Source organism: Tamandua tetradactyla, chromosome 10, assembly GCF_023851605.1.
Source record: "Tamandua tetradactyla isolate mTamTet1 chromosome 10, mTamTet1.pri, whole genome shotgun sequence".
Taxonomy (NCBI): domain Eukaryota; kingdom Metazoa; phylum Chordata; class Mammalia; order Pilosa; family Myrmecophagidae; genus Tamandua; species Tamandua tetradactyla.
Window position 1 is genome coordinate 34,145,042 of NC_135336.1, and position 17,017 is coordinate 34,162,058.

At 35.1% G+C, this 17,017-nt stretch overlaps 1 protein-coding gene across 10 annotated transcripts in view; it reads right to left on the reverse strand.

Annotated features, from left to right (window-relative positions):
* Window positions 1-17,017, reverse strand: part of SLC35A5 (solute carrier family 35 member A5) — a 55,745-nt gene that overhangs the window by 11,612 nt on the left and 27,116 nt on the right. For 3 of the 10 annotated variants that reach the window (XR_013158538.1, XR_013158536.1, XR_013158535.1), the window contains exons 6-8: window positions 15,473-16,256; window positions 13,810-13,881; window positions 12,153-12,215 (exon numbers count right to left, since the gene is read on the reverse strand). Coding sequence is in view for 5 of the 10 variants with exons in the window: in XM_077118393.1 (XP_076974508.1) it covers window positions 13,813-13,881; window positions 15,473-16,256 (853 nt within the window). In the remaining 5 variants the exon portion in view is untranslated. The other 7 variants (XR_013158537.1, XM_077118393.1, XM_077118394.1 and 4 more) reach the window with 7 other exon arrangements.

Here is a 17,017-nt window from a genome sequence, read left to right on the forward strand (position 1 = left end):
TAACGAACAGTTTTACAACAAGCATTTCTTAACAGTTTTACAACAAGTAATCTTGGCGCCAGGATTGTTTATCTTCAGCCTGATGGGGCCCATAATTCTTTTCTTTTCAACTCACACCAAATGTCTAGCAGTGAATATAAGATGACACAAATGTTTTGCTGGATATTTCTGTTATTCAGAAGCTAAAATATATGTAAATAGCTAAATTAAGCAGGAAAAATAAGCTACTGTTAAGCTTTATAAAATCCTTCTTTACCTAAGAAAAGTTAGCTACTGTTAAGCTTTATAAAATCCTTCTTTACCTAAGAAAAGTTAGCTACTGTTAAGCTTTATAAAATCCTTCTTTACAGGATAACCTCCAGGATAACCTCTAGACTCTGCTTGAAATCTCTTAACCACTGAAACTTCATTTTGTCTCATTTACCTCTTCCCCCTTTTGTCCTATATTGCCAGGGAGATTTACAACTCTGGGAGTCATGTCCCACGTAAGGAGGGCAGCGAGTTCACTTGCCAATTTGGCTTAGAGAAAGAGGCCACATCTGAGCAACAAAAGATGCTCTTGGGGGTGACTCTCAGTACTAATTTTGAGTAGATTTAGCCTATCCTTTTCAGCAATAAGTTTCATAGGGGCACATCCCAAGATTGAGGGCTCGGCCTATTGATTTGGTTGTCCCCACTGCTTGTGAGAATATCAGAAATTCTCCAAATGGGGAAGTTGAGTATTTCCTCCTTTCTCCCAAGTCCCCCAATGGGACTTTGCAAATACTTCATTCACTGCCTTAATTACTCTGGGATATATTGGGGGATCACAATAATCTAGACAAACCAACAAAATTTCATGCCCCATTCAAGATTCCATGTACTTATGTGGTTCAACCTAACATGCAAGTTAAATTAGGAAATGCACTACTCCAAATATAAATTTTGCACCAAATAAACATCTCTCCCTTTAGTTTCACACAGAAATTGAAGTTTTAAAACATGGACAATATCATCCTTTACTCTATATTCTGATACACCTTAGTCCTATCCAGGTGAACTTCATTCATATCTCTACTTGAAGTTTGATCACTTTTTCAACTTTTAAAACAGTTCCTGTATGGGATACTGCTGACTTTCACAGCTTCAGAGCTCTAACTATGAGTCTCAGCTGTCACATAAATACCTGAAATTTCTGGGAACGACCAGGTTATAAACAGTTCAGTATCTTAGAATTTAGAAATAAGAGTTTCAACGAGCTTTTATATTACTCTATATGATTGAGGCATGATAGTATTTGTCTTTTTGTTCCTGATATTTCATTCAACACATAGTCCTTAAGGTTCATACACCTCACAACTTTATTTCTTCTTGCAGCCACTCAGTAGTCCACTGTATGTATACACCATAGTTTCCCCTTCCATTCCTCAGTTGCTGTACCCTTAGGTCACCTCTAACCATTGTGGATGTTAAACACTGCTGCCATAAACACTAATGTGCCAATGTTCATTCCTGTCCCCACACAGTTCCTCCAGGCATATGCTGAGCAACAGGGTTTCAAGACAATGTGGAAACCCCACCCCTAGCTTCCTGTGGAACCAGCACACTGCTCTCCAAGGGACTGCACCTCTCAGTTTCCCTACCTACAGTGAATAGGTACATCTTTTTCTCTGCATTTTCTCTAGCACTGTTTTGCTGTTCATTTTAAAAGTTTTATTCACACATCATACAATCCAACCTAGTATATAGATATGTCTTTGTCACCATAATCTATATGAAGACATTTTCTTTTCTTCCACAAAGAATCCACACCTCTTCCCCATGCCCCTGGCCTGCTGACATTTAGTTTTCGCATAATGCCTTTATCACATTCAGTGGAAGCATATTACAATGCTACTGTTGACTATAGACCCTAGTTTGCATTGATTATGCTTTTTCCCATATATCATCTATTTTCAACACCCTGCAACAGTGACATTTGTTCTACTTCATGCAAAGTGTTGTTTTTTTTCCCGTTTGTACATTATACACCATCATTGTCTACTCTACTCTAGGCATTCCTAAATGATACCATCTCAGTATTTATCTTCTATTTTTCCTCTGGTTTCACACGTGCTCCCACCCCTTCTCTCTCAATCATATTCACATTCAGCTCCATTCAGTGTACTTATATTATTATGCTACAATCAGGTAGTACTGTACTATCCATTCCTGAATTTTTACAATCAGTCCTGTTGCACAATCTGTATTCCGATAGCCCCAATTGCCTGATCTCTACCCTATTTCTGTGTCCTGATAACCTGTGTTCTTAATTTCAATTCACAAAGTTCACTTATTAATGTTAGTTCATACTAGTGAGACCATACAGTACTTATGCTTATGTTCTGGCTAATTTCACTCAGCATAATGTCCTCAAGGTTCATCCTCATTGTTACATGCTTCATGACTTTATTCTGTCTTATAGCCGTGTAATATTCCATTATATGTATATACTACAGTTTAGCCACTCATCCGCTGATGGACATTTAGGCTGTTTCCATCTCTTGGCAATCCTAAATAATGCTGTAATAAACATTGGTGTGTAAATGTCTGTTTGTGTCCTTGCCCTCAGTTCCTCCGAATATATACCCAGTAATGAAATTGCTGGATCATATGGCAATTCTATACTTAGCTTCCTGAGGAACCACCAAACTGCTTTCCAGAGCAGTTGTACCATTTTACATTCCCACCAACAGTGGGTAAGTGGGCCTCTTTTGCCACATCCTCTCCAGCACTTGTTTTTTTTTTTTTGATAATGGTCATTCTAGTGGGTGTCAGATGATATCTCATTAGTTTTGATTTGCATTTCCCTTATAGCCAGTGAAATTGAGCAACTTTTCATGTGTCTTTTAGCCATTTGTATTTTCCTTTCTGAGAGTCTGTTCATGTTTTTTGCACATTTTTTTAAAATTGGGTTTTTGACTTTTTGTTGTTGAGTTGAAGAATCTCTTTACATATTCTGGATACCAACCTGTTATGTGATATCTCACTTCCAAATATTGTCTCCCATTTCATAGGCTGCCCTTTTACTTTCTTGATAAAGTTCTTTGTTGGACAAAAGTGTTTAATTTTAAAGAGTTTCCATTTCTCTATTTCTTTCTCAATGCTCATGCTTTGAGTCTAAGGTCTAGGAAACCACCTCCTATTACAAAATTTATAAGATAGTTCCCTACATTTTCTTCTAAAAGTTTTATGGCCTTAGCTCTCATGTTTAGGTCTTTGATCCATTTTGAGTTAATTTTTGTATAGGATATGAGATATGGATCCTCTTTCATTCTTTTACATATGGATATCCAGTTCTCCAAGCACAATTTATTAAAGAGGCTGCTCTGTCCATGTGGGTTGGCTTAACTGCCTTATCAAAGATCAATTGTCCATAGATGAGAGGGTCTATACCTGAACACTCTATTCAATTCCATTGGTCAGTATTTCTATCTTTATGCCAGTACCATGCTGTTTTGACCACTGTAGATCTGTAGCATTCTTTAAAGTCAGGTAGTGTGAGCCCTCCCATTAATTTTTCTTTCACAAGATATTTTTGGCTATATTATATATATATATTACAGCTAAATAATAATAAGATATATTATTCAGGGCACCCTTCCCTTTCAAATAAATTTGGTTATTGGTATTTCTGCTTCTGCAAAGTAAGTTTTTGGGATTTTAATTGGTATTGCATTGAATCTATAAATCAATTTGGGTAGAACTGACATCTTCACTATATTTAGTCTTGTAATCTATTAACATGGTATGCCCTTCCATTTATTTAGGTCTTCTATTTCTTTTAGCAATTTTTTGTAGTTTTATATGCAGTTGATCCTTACCCACATTTATTCCTAAATACTTGATTCTTTGGTTGATATTGCAAATGGAATTTTTTTCTTGATTTCCTCCTCAGATTGCTCATTACTAGTGTACAGAAACACTACTGATTTTGGGGAGTTGATCTTGTACCCTGCCACCATGCTATACTCATTTATTAGCTCTAGTAGCTTTGCTGTAGATTTTTTGGGGAATTTTCAATATATGTTATCATGTCATCTACAAACAGTGAGAGTTTACTTCTTCCTTTCCAATTTCAGTGCCTTTTGTTTCTTTTTCTTGTCAAATTGCTCTGGCTAGAACTTCCAGCAAAATGTTGAATAACAGTGGCGATAGTGGACATCCTTGTCTTGTTCCTTATCTTAGAGGGAAAGCTTTCAGTCTTTCCCTATTGAGGATGATGTTAGCTGTGGATTTTTCATATATTCCCTTTATCATGTTGAGGAAGTTCCCTTCTATTCCTATTCTTTGAAGTGTTTTCATCAAGAAAGGATGTTGAATTTTGTCAAATGCCTCCTCTGTATCAATCAAGATGATCATGTGGTTTTTCTGCTTTGATTTTTTTTGATATGGTTATAACATTGATTGATTTTCTTATGTGAACCATCCTTGCATACCTGGAATATATCCCACCTGGTCATGGTGTATAATTCTTTTTATGTGCTGCTGGATTTGATTTGTAAGTATTTTGTTGAGGATTTTTGCATCTATATTCACTAGAGAGACTGGTCTGTAATTTTCTTTTCTCATTGCTATCTTTATTTGGCTTTGGTATTAGGGTGAAGTTGGCATCATTGAATGAGTTACATAACTTTCCTTCCTCTTTAATTTTTTTGAAGAATCTGAGCAGTATTGGTACTAATTCTTTCTTCAATGCTTAGTAGAATTCACATGTGAAGCCACCTGGTCCTGGACTTTTCCTTTTTGGGAATTTCTTGATGACTGTGATTCAATCTCTTTACTTGTAATTAGTTTGTTGAGGTCGTCTATTTCTTCTCAAGTCAATATTGGTTGTTGATGCCTTTCTAGGAAGTGTCCATTTCGTCTACATTCTCTAATTTATAAGCAGATAGTTGCTCATAGTATTCTCTCATTAACTCCTCTATTTCTGCAGCATCAGTGGTTATGTCTCCTCTTCCACTTCTGATTTATTTGCCTCCTCTTATTTTTGTCAACCTAAGGGTCCATCTATTTTATTGATTTTGTCAAAGAACCAACTTCTAGTTTTATCGATTTGCTCAATTGTTTTCATGTTCTCAATTTCATTTATTTCTGCTCTAATCTTTATTTCTTTTCTTTTGTTTGCTTTAGGGTTAGTTTGCTGTTCTTTCTTCCAAATGAATAGTTAACTCTTCTATTTCTGTTCTTTTTTAATATAGACATTTAAGGCAATAAATTTCCCTCTCAGCACTGCCTTTGCTACATCCCATAAATTTTTTTTATTAAAAAAAATTAACAAACAAAACATTAAGATATTCCATTCTACATATATAATCAGTAATTCTTAATATCATCATCACATAGTTGCATATTCATCATTTCTTAGAACATTTGCATTGGTTTAGAAAAAGAAATAAAAAGACAGAAAAAAAGAAAAAAAAAGACTATACATACCATACCCCTTACCCCTCACTTTCATTTATCACTAGCATTTCAAACTAAATTTATTTTAACATTTGTTCCCCCTATTATTTATTTTTATTCCATATGTTCTACTCTTCTGTTGATACGGTAGCTAAAAGGAGCATCAGACACAAGGTTTTCACAATCACAGAGTCACACTGTGAAAGCTATATCATTGTTCAATTATCATCAAGAAACATGGCTACTGGAACACAGCTCTACATTTTCAGGCAGTTCCCTCCAGCCTCTCCACTACATCTTGAACAACAAGGTGATATCTACTTAATGCGTAAGAATAACCTCCAGGATAACCTCTCCACTCTGTTTGGAATCTCTCAGCCATTGACAGTCTCATTTCACTCTTCCCCCTTTTGGTCGAGAAGGTTCTCTCAATCCCTTGATGTTAATTCTCAGCTCATTCTAGGGTTTTTCTCAATCCCTTGATGCTGAGTCTCAGCTCATTCCAGGATCTCTGTCCCACATTGCCAGGAAGGTCCACACCCCTGGGAGTCATGTCCCACGCAGAGAGAGGGAGGGTGGTGAGACTGCTCGTTGTGTTGGCTGGAGAGAGAGGCATATCTGAGCAACAAAAGAGGCTCTCTTCGGGTTGACTCTTAGGCCTAAATTTTAAGTAGACTTGATCTATCCTTTGTGGGGTCAAGTTTCATATGAACAAACCCCAAGACTGGGGGCTCAGCCTATAGCTTTGGTTGTCCACACTGCTTGTGAGAATACCAAGAATTCAACTTGGGGAAGTTGAATTTCTCCCCGCTCTCACCATTCCCTGAATGGGGCTTCCACTCACTGATCGAATCACTCTGGGATTCATCGTGCATCCCATAAATTTTGATAGGCTGTTTTCATTTTCATTTGCCTTGATATACTACCTGATTTATCTTGCAATTTCTTTGACTCACTAGTTGTTTAAGAATGCATTGTTTAAGCTCCATACACTTGTGAATTTTCTAACTTCAGTCCACAATGATCTGAGAAAATATTTTGTATGATTTAAACATTTTTAAGTTTATCAAGACATGCTTTGTGACCCAGCATATGGTTTATTCTTGAGAATGATCCATGAACACTTGAGAAAAACGTGTATCCTGCTGTTGTGGGGTGTAATGTTCTGTAAATGTCTGCTAAGTCTAGTTCATTTATCAAATTCTCTGTTTCTTTATTCTTTGTCTAGATGTTCTATCCACTGATGAGAGCAAGGAATTGAAGTCTCTGATTATTATGGGAGAGGTGCTATTTCTCCCTCCCCCTAAGCAGTCCCTCATGTACCTCGAAGTACGTGAGGTAAAACATGCCAGTGTTTACCTCATGCACTTTGGAGTGCTCTGGCTTGGTGCATAAATGTTTATGATTATGTCTTCTTGTTGAATTATTTTACTGATACAGTGTCCTTCTTTGTCTTTTAGCTGTTTTACATTTGAAGTCAAAGTAATCAGATATTAGTACAGCTATTCCTTTTTTCTTGATTTTTGTTTGTATGAAATCATCTTTTTCCAACCTTTTACTTTCAACCTTTTTTTGTCCTTGGGTTTTAAATGAGTCTCCTTAGACAGCATATAGATGGGTCCTGTTTTTAATCCATTCTGCCAGTCTATTTCTTTTGATTGGGGAGTTAATCCATTAATATTTAATGTTATTACTGTAAAGGCAGTACTTTCTTATACCATTTTGTTTTCCAGATTTTATATGTCATATCTAATTTTTTCCCTCTTTTTACATTTACTGATAGTCTTAAATTCTACACTCTTCTTCAGACCTTTCTCTCCTGTCTTTTCGTATCGTCTGTAATGTTCCCTTTACTATTTCTTGCAGAGCCAGTCTCTTAGTTACAAATTCTCTCACTGATTGTTTGAAAATATTTTCATTTCCCCCCCCGCTTTTTTTTTTGCATGGGCAGGCACTGGGAATCAAACTGGGTCTCTGGCATTGCAGGCAAGAATTCTGCCACTGAGCCACCATTTTTGAAGGACAAAATGTTGAATTTAGAATTCTTGGTTGGCAGTTTTTCTATTTTAGAATCTTAAATATATCATATCACTGTCTTCTCACCTCCATGATTTCTGTTGAGAAACCCACATATAGTCTTATTGGGCTCCCCTTGTATGTGATGGATTACTTTTCTCTTGCTGCTTTCAAAATTCTCTCTTTTTCTTTGACATCTGACAATCTGATTAATAAGTGTCTTAGAGTATGTCTTTTGGATCTATTCTGTTTGGGGTATGCTGCACTTACTTTCCACATATGCTATCATTTGTGTTAACAGGCTAGACAAAGTAATCAAAATTGCAAAACCTCTGGAAGTGTATCAGCTAAAAACTCTTTCAGGAAAGAAAAATGTATTTTAAGAAAGCTTCCAGCTGAAAGATGAATTAGCACTTAAAAGTTATAAGTGAGAAAGCTATATCATAAACAAAGTTTAATTAGCTGTGATAGTTGGAATTATAAACTAAAGGTAAACTATTAGTTTTTGAAAGAAGAGATTCATAATGAAAAATTAAGAAAACTGAAACTTCCAAATTTCATCAACTTTATGACCATATCAATTCTAAGTGGGATCTATTTTATGTACCATTAAGAAAGCACAAGGTCAATTAAATAACAGTACTTTTATCACTTAAAATTTTTATTTTATATTCATTTATGAGAACTTATAAACTTATTTATAATGTATCACTCTCCTGATTACATAAAAAGGTAAAATATAAGCTAAATAATTATTCCTAAAGCATCTTCCCATTTAGAGCCTCCACCGCCAAATCACTTTTTGACTCAGAGTCATAAATGTCTGAAGTTTTCCACATAGTACAGTACTCTGAGCCACTGCCATTGAGAGAATGATGATGATACAGAATTTCTTAAAAGAAAGTTTTTCTGTTGTCTCCAGGATCCTCTTCCAAGATACTGCACCCACTCTATAAGCTTTGATGTTGGCACATTCTTGATCTTACCAGGAGGCACCAAAGGAAGATTTTCAGACACCAACTAAGACTCTTAATGTCTCCTCAAATGGTCCTTACACGGTTTGTTTGCTGAAATGTCAAGAATTTGCAATTATCAAGAAGAATATAACTAAGCTCCTACATGCACAGGCAAAGGCAACTTCATCACTACTGCCTCCAGGCTACAGATATTTTAACATGCCATTGTTTAAAACTGTCCAATCTCATAGATGGTAATGTTAAAAAATAAAAGTCTTAGAATAAATTAAATATAGTATAACAGATCCAGATAAAGTTGCCAGCACTTATTAAGAAAATTTGGGTGTGGGATGGAAATATAATTACCCTTAATTCCTTATCTTTCACTGCCAGGAATCAATGACTATTTTTAAAATTTTTGGTGTTGATGAATTTATAAATAAGGGTCTAAGTTTGCTTTTAAAAATGTAAAAATAATTACTAGTAATAAAATAGAGTAGAAATGGAAAAGAAACTTTAAATATTAAAAGAAACTTTCTGATTGATGTGAAATATCAAACCAATACCAACTTCCTCAAAAAAAGTTATTGCATAGGGCCATGGTGGCTCAGCAGGCAGAGTTCTCGCCTGCCATGCTGGAGACCTGGGTTCGTTTCCCGGGGCCTACCCATGTGGGAAAAAAAAAAAGTTATTGCATACTAAAACATGAGCCAAATACACTTAATAATTCTCTTAAAAATGTGCAAGTAACAATAATTAACATAATATAACATTAAAGATACCAGTATCACAGGTAGTATTAACATATTGTTGATATTAGCACAATACTATAACATTAACAATGTAAATGTCATTCATTATATGTATATTTCATGTATGTATTCTGAAATAAACAATATTAATATCAGTAATATTGGACAAAGTAGAATTTAAACCACATTAATTGAGTAAAAGGAGTAACTTTTCAATCATTAAAGACATATAATCAGTTATATAACTCGCATGAAACTTTCTGGGCCAAAAAACACAACAGTGAATGTGTAAAATAAAATATGAAAATGTGCCAGACACCCTAAAATAATAAATTTTGTACTAAGAAAACAGAGAGCATACCTTCTGGTTAAATGTCCATGAAATACATAAAAATTGTCCTAAAAGAAATATTTATAAATTCATTCCAAAAAATAGAGTACAGATCTCATTTTCTAACCAATATATGTGAAAATTAGAAATAAAATTATGAATAAAAACCTCAATCATACCACTCTTCATTCAAAAGAGAACAGTTTAGAAAATAATGATAATGACAATACTAGGCTTCCAAGCCAAGGAATGTTCCAACTAGTAATGAGCATGTTCACTAACAAGAAAGAAAATAAATGCATTTCAACTAAATAAGATGGAAAAAGAACATAAATTTTAGAAAGCTAGGATATAAATTAATCAGAAATAGTTGATCTTTTTTTTAAAAAAACAGTTAAGTAAAAATTAATCTGAAACAGCTAGCTAACGTATTTTTCAAAAAAAAACAATACAGAGAAATTGTTCATATGCAAAATTAAGAATGACCAAAAAATGGAACTACAACAGGAAATTAAAGAATTATGAGAAAATGATTCACAAATTCCTATGCAAATACATTTGAAAATCTAGATGAATGGTCAGTTACTTAGCAAGATATAACAATCAAAGTGAATAAGAAAAAGAAAGAATGGTCAGAGACCCGGCTCAATTCCCAGTGCCGACCCATGGTGGGGGGGGGGGGGGTGGAAGAAGTAAAGAATGTAAAAAAAAAAAGGTTGCCCCTCATAAAAGTCAAGCACAGGCGATTTCATTATTATGAGTTTTTGCAAAACTTTAGGGAACATGTAAAACTGATGCTTTTTCACCTTCCTAAGCACTGAGGCAGTGAGAATGGGACACTTATCCCATGCCACATTCGCATGGGATTGTTACGGACATGAGTTGATAAACCCCAGGAGGATTAAATGCATGAGTAGTAAAAGCAGCAGATTTCAGTCATCTTGGCAGAGACAATGATGGTGCTTGAAACAAGGAAAACAGCTTGTGAGGAGAGAAGTTCTGTAGGGCTACTGGGGTTCACTGTGATGTGATTTGAGTAAAGCATCATCTTCTTAATAAATTCCTATTTGAATTTAAAATTTGTTGGTTTTATAGTTTTGTCTGTTCTTTAATTTGCAAATTTGTTTTGGATTTCACATAAAAACTACAAGCAAAGATGTTTATAGTTCTTATTATGTTTGTACATATTTAGGTAACAGTAAAAGAGAAGAAAATGTCAGCACTGAGATCTGTGAGAATACTTTGTGTTTTCCTTTAAAATGAGAATGTATATTATTTAAGTTTCAGAAACACTGCTCTAGGAAGGTAGAATTCCCCTCCATTGGATTTGACTTTCTCTGCCTTGTGTTTCCTCTAAAATGCTAAGAGTTGATGGGAAAAATCAAGGCACAAGTCAAGTGAAAAGGAGCCAAGGAGAACACTGGATGTATTTGGTCAAGGTCATTGGGCCCACACAGAAGAGCAAGAGGATTCCCTGAGGCTCTATATACATAGTCTAGTCCTGCTCACCAATGCCAGGGATTCCACATGGCATTCAGAAACAAAAAAGCCTTAGAGTTATAAATTGAGGAGGTCTGTCTGAATGCCTCTCTGTGTGTGGACTTTGAAAACCTATGGCAGCAGGATGCAGCTGACCAAGGTTTGGAGATCCTGGGCCTAAGTCATCTGTCTCTCTCTAACCAACAGCCACATTCCTGCTTTCCCTCAGAATCAAACACATTCCTGGACTGAAGTTCAGTTCCAGAACTAATGACAGAGCTGGAAACAGGGAAAAGCATTACAAATCATATCTGTGCCCAACCAAAAGCTATTCAGAAACCAAGAAAGGAGAAGACTTGGTTCATCAGTTGTCGGTCATAGCTGCTTAGAAGAGAATCTAAGAAAACAGTAAGGGCCCTTAGAAATCACTTAACTTTTATGCCAATGAAGGAATCTCTTCTTAAACATACCTGATAATAACACAATTTCTCCCTAAAAACTTCAGTGATAGAGAATCTTTAAAAAATATATTTTTATTGAGAAATCTTCACACACATACAGTCTATACATAGTGTATAATCAATGGCTCACAATAAGTGATAGAGAATTTACTACTTACTCTCTACTACTTAGTCTTCAGGAGGACTTCCCTATTGTTGGAAAGTATCAATTGTTAGGAGAGTCCCTCCTTATAACTGGTTCCCTGGAGTCGGAGGAAAAGTCTACTTTTTCCACATGACAAACATTCTTTTCACCAAGTTATACAATCCCTTGACTAAAAGAGCACCTAGGATAATAGGATATGGTTTCTACTTCCTCTCACCATTCAAGTTATCCTCCATTTAAAACAGTGGTACTCATGAAGTACACAGTGTATCCACAGAAGAACTTTTCATTTTAGTTCCAGCACATGCACGCACCCTCTTTCACTCACTCACTCATTCATTAGGAGGCAAATTAACACAAGTAAACCTTACTTTGGGGAACAAATACTTCCCATAAAGGAGGGTGGGAAAAAAGCTATTGTAAATAATAAAATCAATCTCTGTGCACTAGTGGAATCTGCTACTTAACATTCGGTTAGTGATGACTTGTAAATAATATTTTGTTATTTCATCTATTCTGTAAGAAATAATGCTTTGTGTGTTATATTTCCTAAAAGTGAGAGGTCCTTTTGTACCTTATTTTCCTTACCTTAAAAATGAACTGCCATAGTAGAAGATATCTTCCTGGTTCACATAATTCTGATGGGAATGCCTATGATAAGGTGAACAGTTTTACTATTCTTAGAAGTCAAGATTTACTGAAAGAGAAAGTTTTAAAAGAGGTTTGGAATTTTGCCTCACTCCATTTTTTGAAAGTAGGAGAGCCATTTCCCAGCTCACATCACAGAGTGGCAACACAAGAAACAGGTTTAATGACTGTTTTAATTATAAACTTTCCACCAGCTATTGCCAGCTATGTCATTCTGGATAACACAGACAGATTGCATAACAGTATTATTTTATATTCATCTACATGAAAATCAGGGAAAGAGAAGAAATTTGTATATAGGCCTGCATTAGAATGAAACCTTAAAGCTCACATTCACGATATGGTATCGTGTAAACATAGCATGCCATTAGCTAAAGCCTACTCTTTTCCTCTCAATAGCCAGCTGCATGACCTTGGGCAAGTCACTTCTGTTTCCTCATTTTTAAAATTATCTACCACCTGACTTCTCTGCCTCACAAAGTCAATTTCCTGCATGCAAAAGAACCTGAAAAAATAGCACGGACCCATAAGTGTGGAATAATATTACTCTAAAATGCTTCATTCATTATTGGCATTCTTGTTTTAGAATAATATTATTTACATTTCAGTAAAAGTCAATCCTTGTTTGCAATGTAAACCTTTTAAAAGGAATTCTTTGGCATTAGTCTTACTAATAATAAGATATGATTCTAAAGCCAGTATCTCAACTCTTGGGAGCAGCATATGATATAAAAACATAAAGTAGTCACAAGCTGTAGGTAACAAATAATAAAATGAAATGCCTTCTTATTAATTCTCCAAAATGTAATATGAAAATATGAAAGAATAATATGTAATATGAAAATGTAATATGAAAGAAGAATTACAAAATGTAATATGAAATGTAATATGAAAGAGGCCAAGATTGTGTGATATATAAAAAGAGGGAAAAATAACTGCATGGTTTGTTTAAGGAATATAAAGTATAAGACATAACTGGTGGTTGGGGAACCAACTTTCATTTACCTTTAAGTTTATTCATAGAGAATAATTTTCCTCAGGAAAACATTTAGCATACCCTATGTCACCCCCAAATCTATGGTGTGGCCAGGTATTTAGGTCCTTCAGCCAAATTTTTAATAAATACTCCCTATTGCTTTTAATTATAATTATCTATAGTGCCTCAAAATTCAAGGGACAAGCTAGGTGATATTTATAATTATAAAGGACTTTGCATACAGATTAGAACTACATAATTATCAATATATGGTAAACTGATCTTTATTTGACTATTTGTAGGTATAGCTAATGTGATTATTACAAGTTTTTTGGAAATTGGATGATAAGAAAAACAATCTGCAAATACATCTTGCTGATTTATCAAGTACCAGTCTATTGGTGGCAGTCTCTATACTGTTACTTCTATGTCAGTTCCTCAGAACTTCTCAGCCTTTGTGAAATCTGAACCTTGCATGGAACCATTTAGAGAGTGGTTAGATGTATGCGAAGAGTATTATATTTTAGAAATATTCTTAGTTTATCAAGATGAAACGATAAATATCACAAACACCGATATTGAGAAAATTAGGTTTGTAAGAGCTGTCAATTATTTGGGTACCAATTAGAAAGTATCTTCATCCGACTCAATATCACTCTTGGGTTTGGTAAGTCTTTCCAGTTCCTCTCCATCCTAAATGGAAACATGAAATCAGTAATTAATGAAAATAAAAGGAGAGATGTAGCATTTTTAATGATTACTAAGGAGGGACTTTAGTAACAAATCATGGGTTTTTCTTCATTAAACAATGAATGAACCTGGTTAAATGAATTTAAATAAATATTAAGTTCTTGGAAAGCTAATTCTAGAACTTGCTTGAGGTCATGAAAAAGTGAAATTCAATCAGTACTTCCACTTCAAAGTTAACAGCATTAACAAAGGTAAGGAACACCATCTACTGGTTTTGAAGGGAAATGACTGAAGGTTGGAGAAATAGATATAAAACAGTCCTTATTAAGCATTGCTTTTTGTTTTACTTAAAAAGTAGGCCAAAAATACTATCAGCCTTTTAGGAAAGAATAAAGGACTTCTGAATTTATACCATACCGGAGCAGAGAGCATTTGGAACCTGAGTGCTTCCAATGTTTTCATCCTAACAATCTGCAGTATCACTACTTCAGGGGCATTATACCAAGGAACACTCTTATAATAAACTCTGATAAGGAATAGACTAATTTTCCCAAGGAGTGACTTTTTTATTGTGTGAAATACTTAATAGTTTGTGTGTTCTTGAAAATTGTAAATCTAAAGCTAGATAAACAGGAGTCTATTTAATCTTTTACTTAAACATTTATTTAACTCCTTCATGGAATCACCAAAAGAATTTAATGTAACTAATGAATTTAATGTAACTGATAGACTCTTCTAACTGGCAGACATTCAGAATAAGTGTTTTTCTAGAAAATGTCTTTGTTCTACTCATAGATACTCTCTGAAAACCTTCTTAGTGGTATAAACAAGTCCTTCCTTTTTTGGCACAATTTGTTTTATTAAGAACTGCAGGGAAAACTAAGGGATCAGACTTTCTTTATCAAGACTCATTAACATATTAAGATCAACTTTTGTTATGAATAAGGCTTATCCTTCCTAACTATGGCAAGGCAGAAAAGCAAAGCATTAGTAATCAGATCTTATGGGGTTGAGTGCAAGTTCTTTCATTTAACAGCTGTAAAGCCTTTCTGAGTTTGTTTCTTCACTTGTGAAGTTTGGAAGACTAGACAAGATAACCTGAGAGGTATCTTCTAGCTCCATGATTCTATAATATTCTATGACATAACTAACTCATAAGGTTCTTGAGAACATGATTTATATGTTTCTTTTAACCTGACATCTATCACCAGCCCTTTCTGACAGCAAGTCTAATGAATGTTTCTTGATTGATTTTTTTTGTATGCTATATTCCTGGGGTCACATTTCATTCTTTTCCCATTTTGAGTATCCCATTATTGTAGCACCATTTGTTGAATTTTTGTGTTTGTTTTTTCTTTCTTTGCTTGTTTGTTTCTTTCGGTGGGGGGTGGGGGGTAGTGCATGGTCTGGGAATCAAACCTGGGTCTCCCACATGGCAGGAGAGAATTCTACCACTGAACTACCCTTGCTCTTGACTGATTTTTAAAAGTCACAGACATCCATTACATTCTCTGATAAATACTGATTTTTTTCTTGAATAACCACAATTTGAAGTTGTTAAGAACAGGCAGAAAACAGTATCCTTACAACTTACCCCACTGGAGCGCTCCCAAAGACTGCCACTTAGACGTCGGATCCTTTCTTGCCTAGGTGCATATTCCAGACCTTGAGACTTGCTGGCATTGTAAATAAATATGGAAAGAAGGACTGATGAGGCTTCCAAGAAAAACTCCAGGGAGGGCCTGAAGTCAAAAACCAGGACAGATACTGTTGTGATGATGACAGTGGTGATTTGGGCCATCAAGACATGGAACATGTTATCCAAGAACTTTAGAATGAAAGCTACTGAGAGGCCCTGGAAAGCAGTTACAAAGATAAGCGCTACTGAAAATGCATTGTGGCCATAAAAAAATCCACAGTTCTTAATCTGGTCACGGTTACTGCTCTGAAGTCCCAGGGTTAGTCCATTAAAAAGAATGCCAAAGAAATAGAGTTTGCTGTTCTGTATAAAGATGCTTTCAGTGAGCTGGTTCCCTTCCTTCAGTATCTTTTCATTATAGATATTAGCCAATGAAGAAATAAAACACTGGCCAATAATAAGAATATGGCCCAAACCAAGACGGATGTGACTGAAAACCCTGGCTGTAGTGTTCGTCCAGTTAGCTTTAGGAAAAGTCCATTCCTTTGGTGTGCAATTGTCTTTTCTGGAACACTCACTTTTGAAAAGAAGGCAGGAATTGGATGGGCTGAAGAAAGCATCATGATGAAATCCATGTCCTGCCAAAGTATGCTGTGAAGTTTCAGTCCTGGCAGTCAGAGCCACAATAGACAAAAATAGAATCAGGAGGGATGCCCACTGTATCCAGTTTAGATGCCGCCTGCCCAAAGGTGAAAACAAAATTTTGTGACTGTTAGCTTTTTTTTTTTTTTTAATTCCCTTATCAATCATTTCTATTGTAAAGTCAAACTGATCTTAAAGTACTTGGTTGAATAAAGTGTTTTTGGTCACATTCCCCATAATGCAAGTTAAAAAAAAAATCTGTTCGTGCTTCTGCTTCTCAAATTTGACATTTGTATTCTCTTTTATAATAGCTGTCTCATAAGGCCAGTGAGTCATTTCTCCTCTTTGTAGATTTTCTTTCAGCCTACAGGTTTCACTAAACCTCCTCCAGAACTTAGTTTGATCTTTTGGCACAGTAACTTACAATATTGCTAAAAAGTAAGTTATAAGCAGCAATCCTTAACCTGGTATTCATGAACCAGAAACTGTAAGGATGAGTTTCAGGAATAAGTGAATCTTTGTTGAGTGCTGAATCTTTTAGATTCATTTAGATGGATTATTTTCCCCAGAAAATCCTTTAAAGCTTTGTCAAACCTTCAAAGATATTCATGAACCATTAAGGATTCATGACCTAACCACAAGCATTACACAGCAAAACACTGGCTGATAAAGCAAGGAAAACATGAGCATTTGGGCCGTATTATATAGTTTCAAAGTTATAACAATGTCTTTTTTATTTTCTTTTTTGGACTCACAATAAACGTGTGAGATACAGAAGACATGTATTATTATTATTCCATTTTGCTGAATGATCTATTCACTTCAACAGAAATTTAATAAGCAACCAGTATTTGCCAG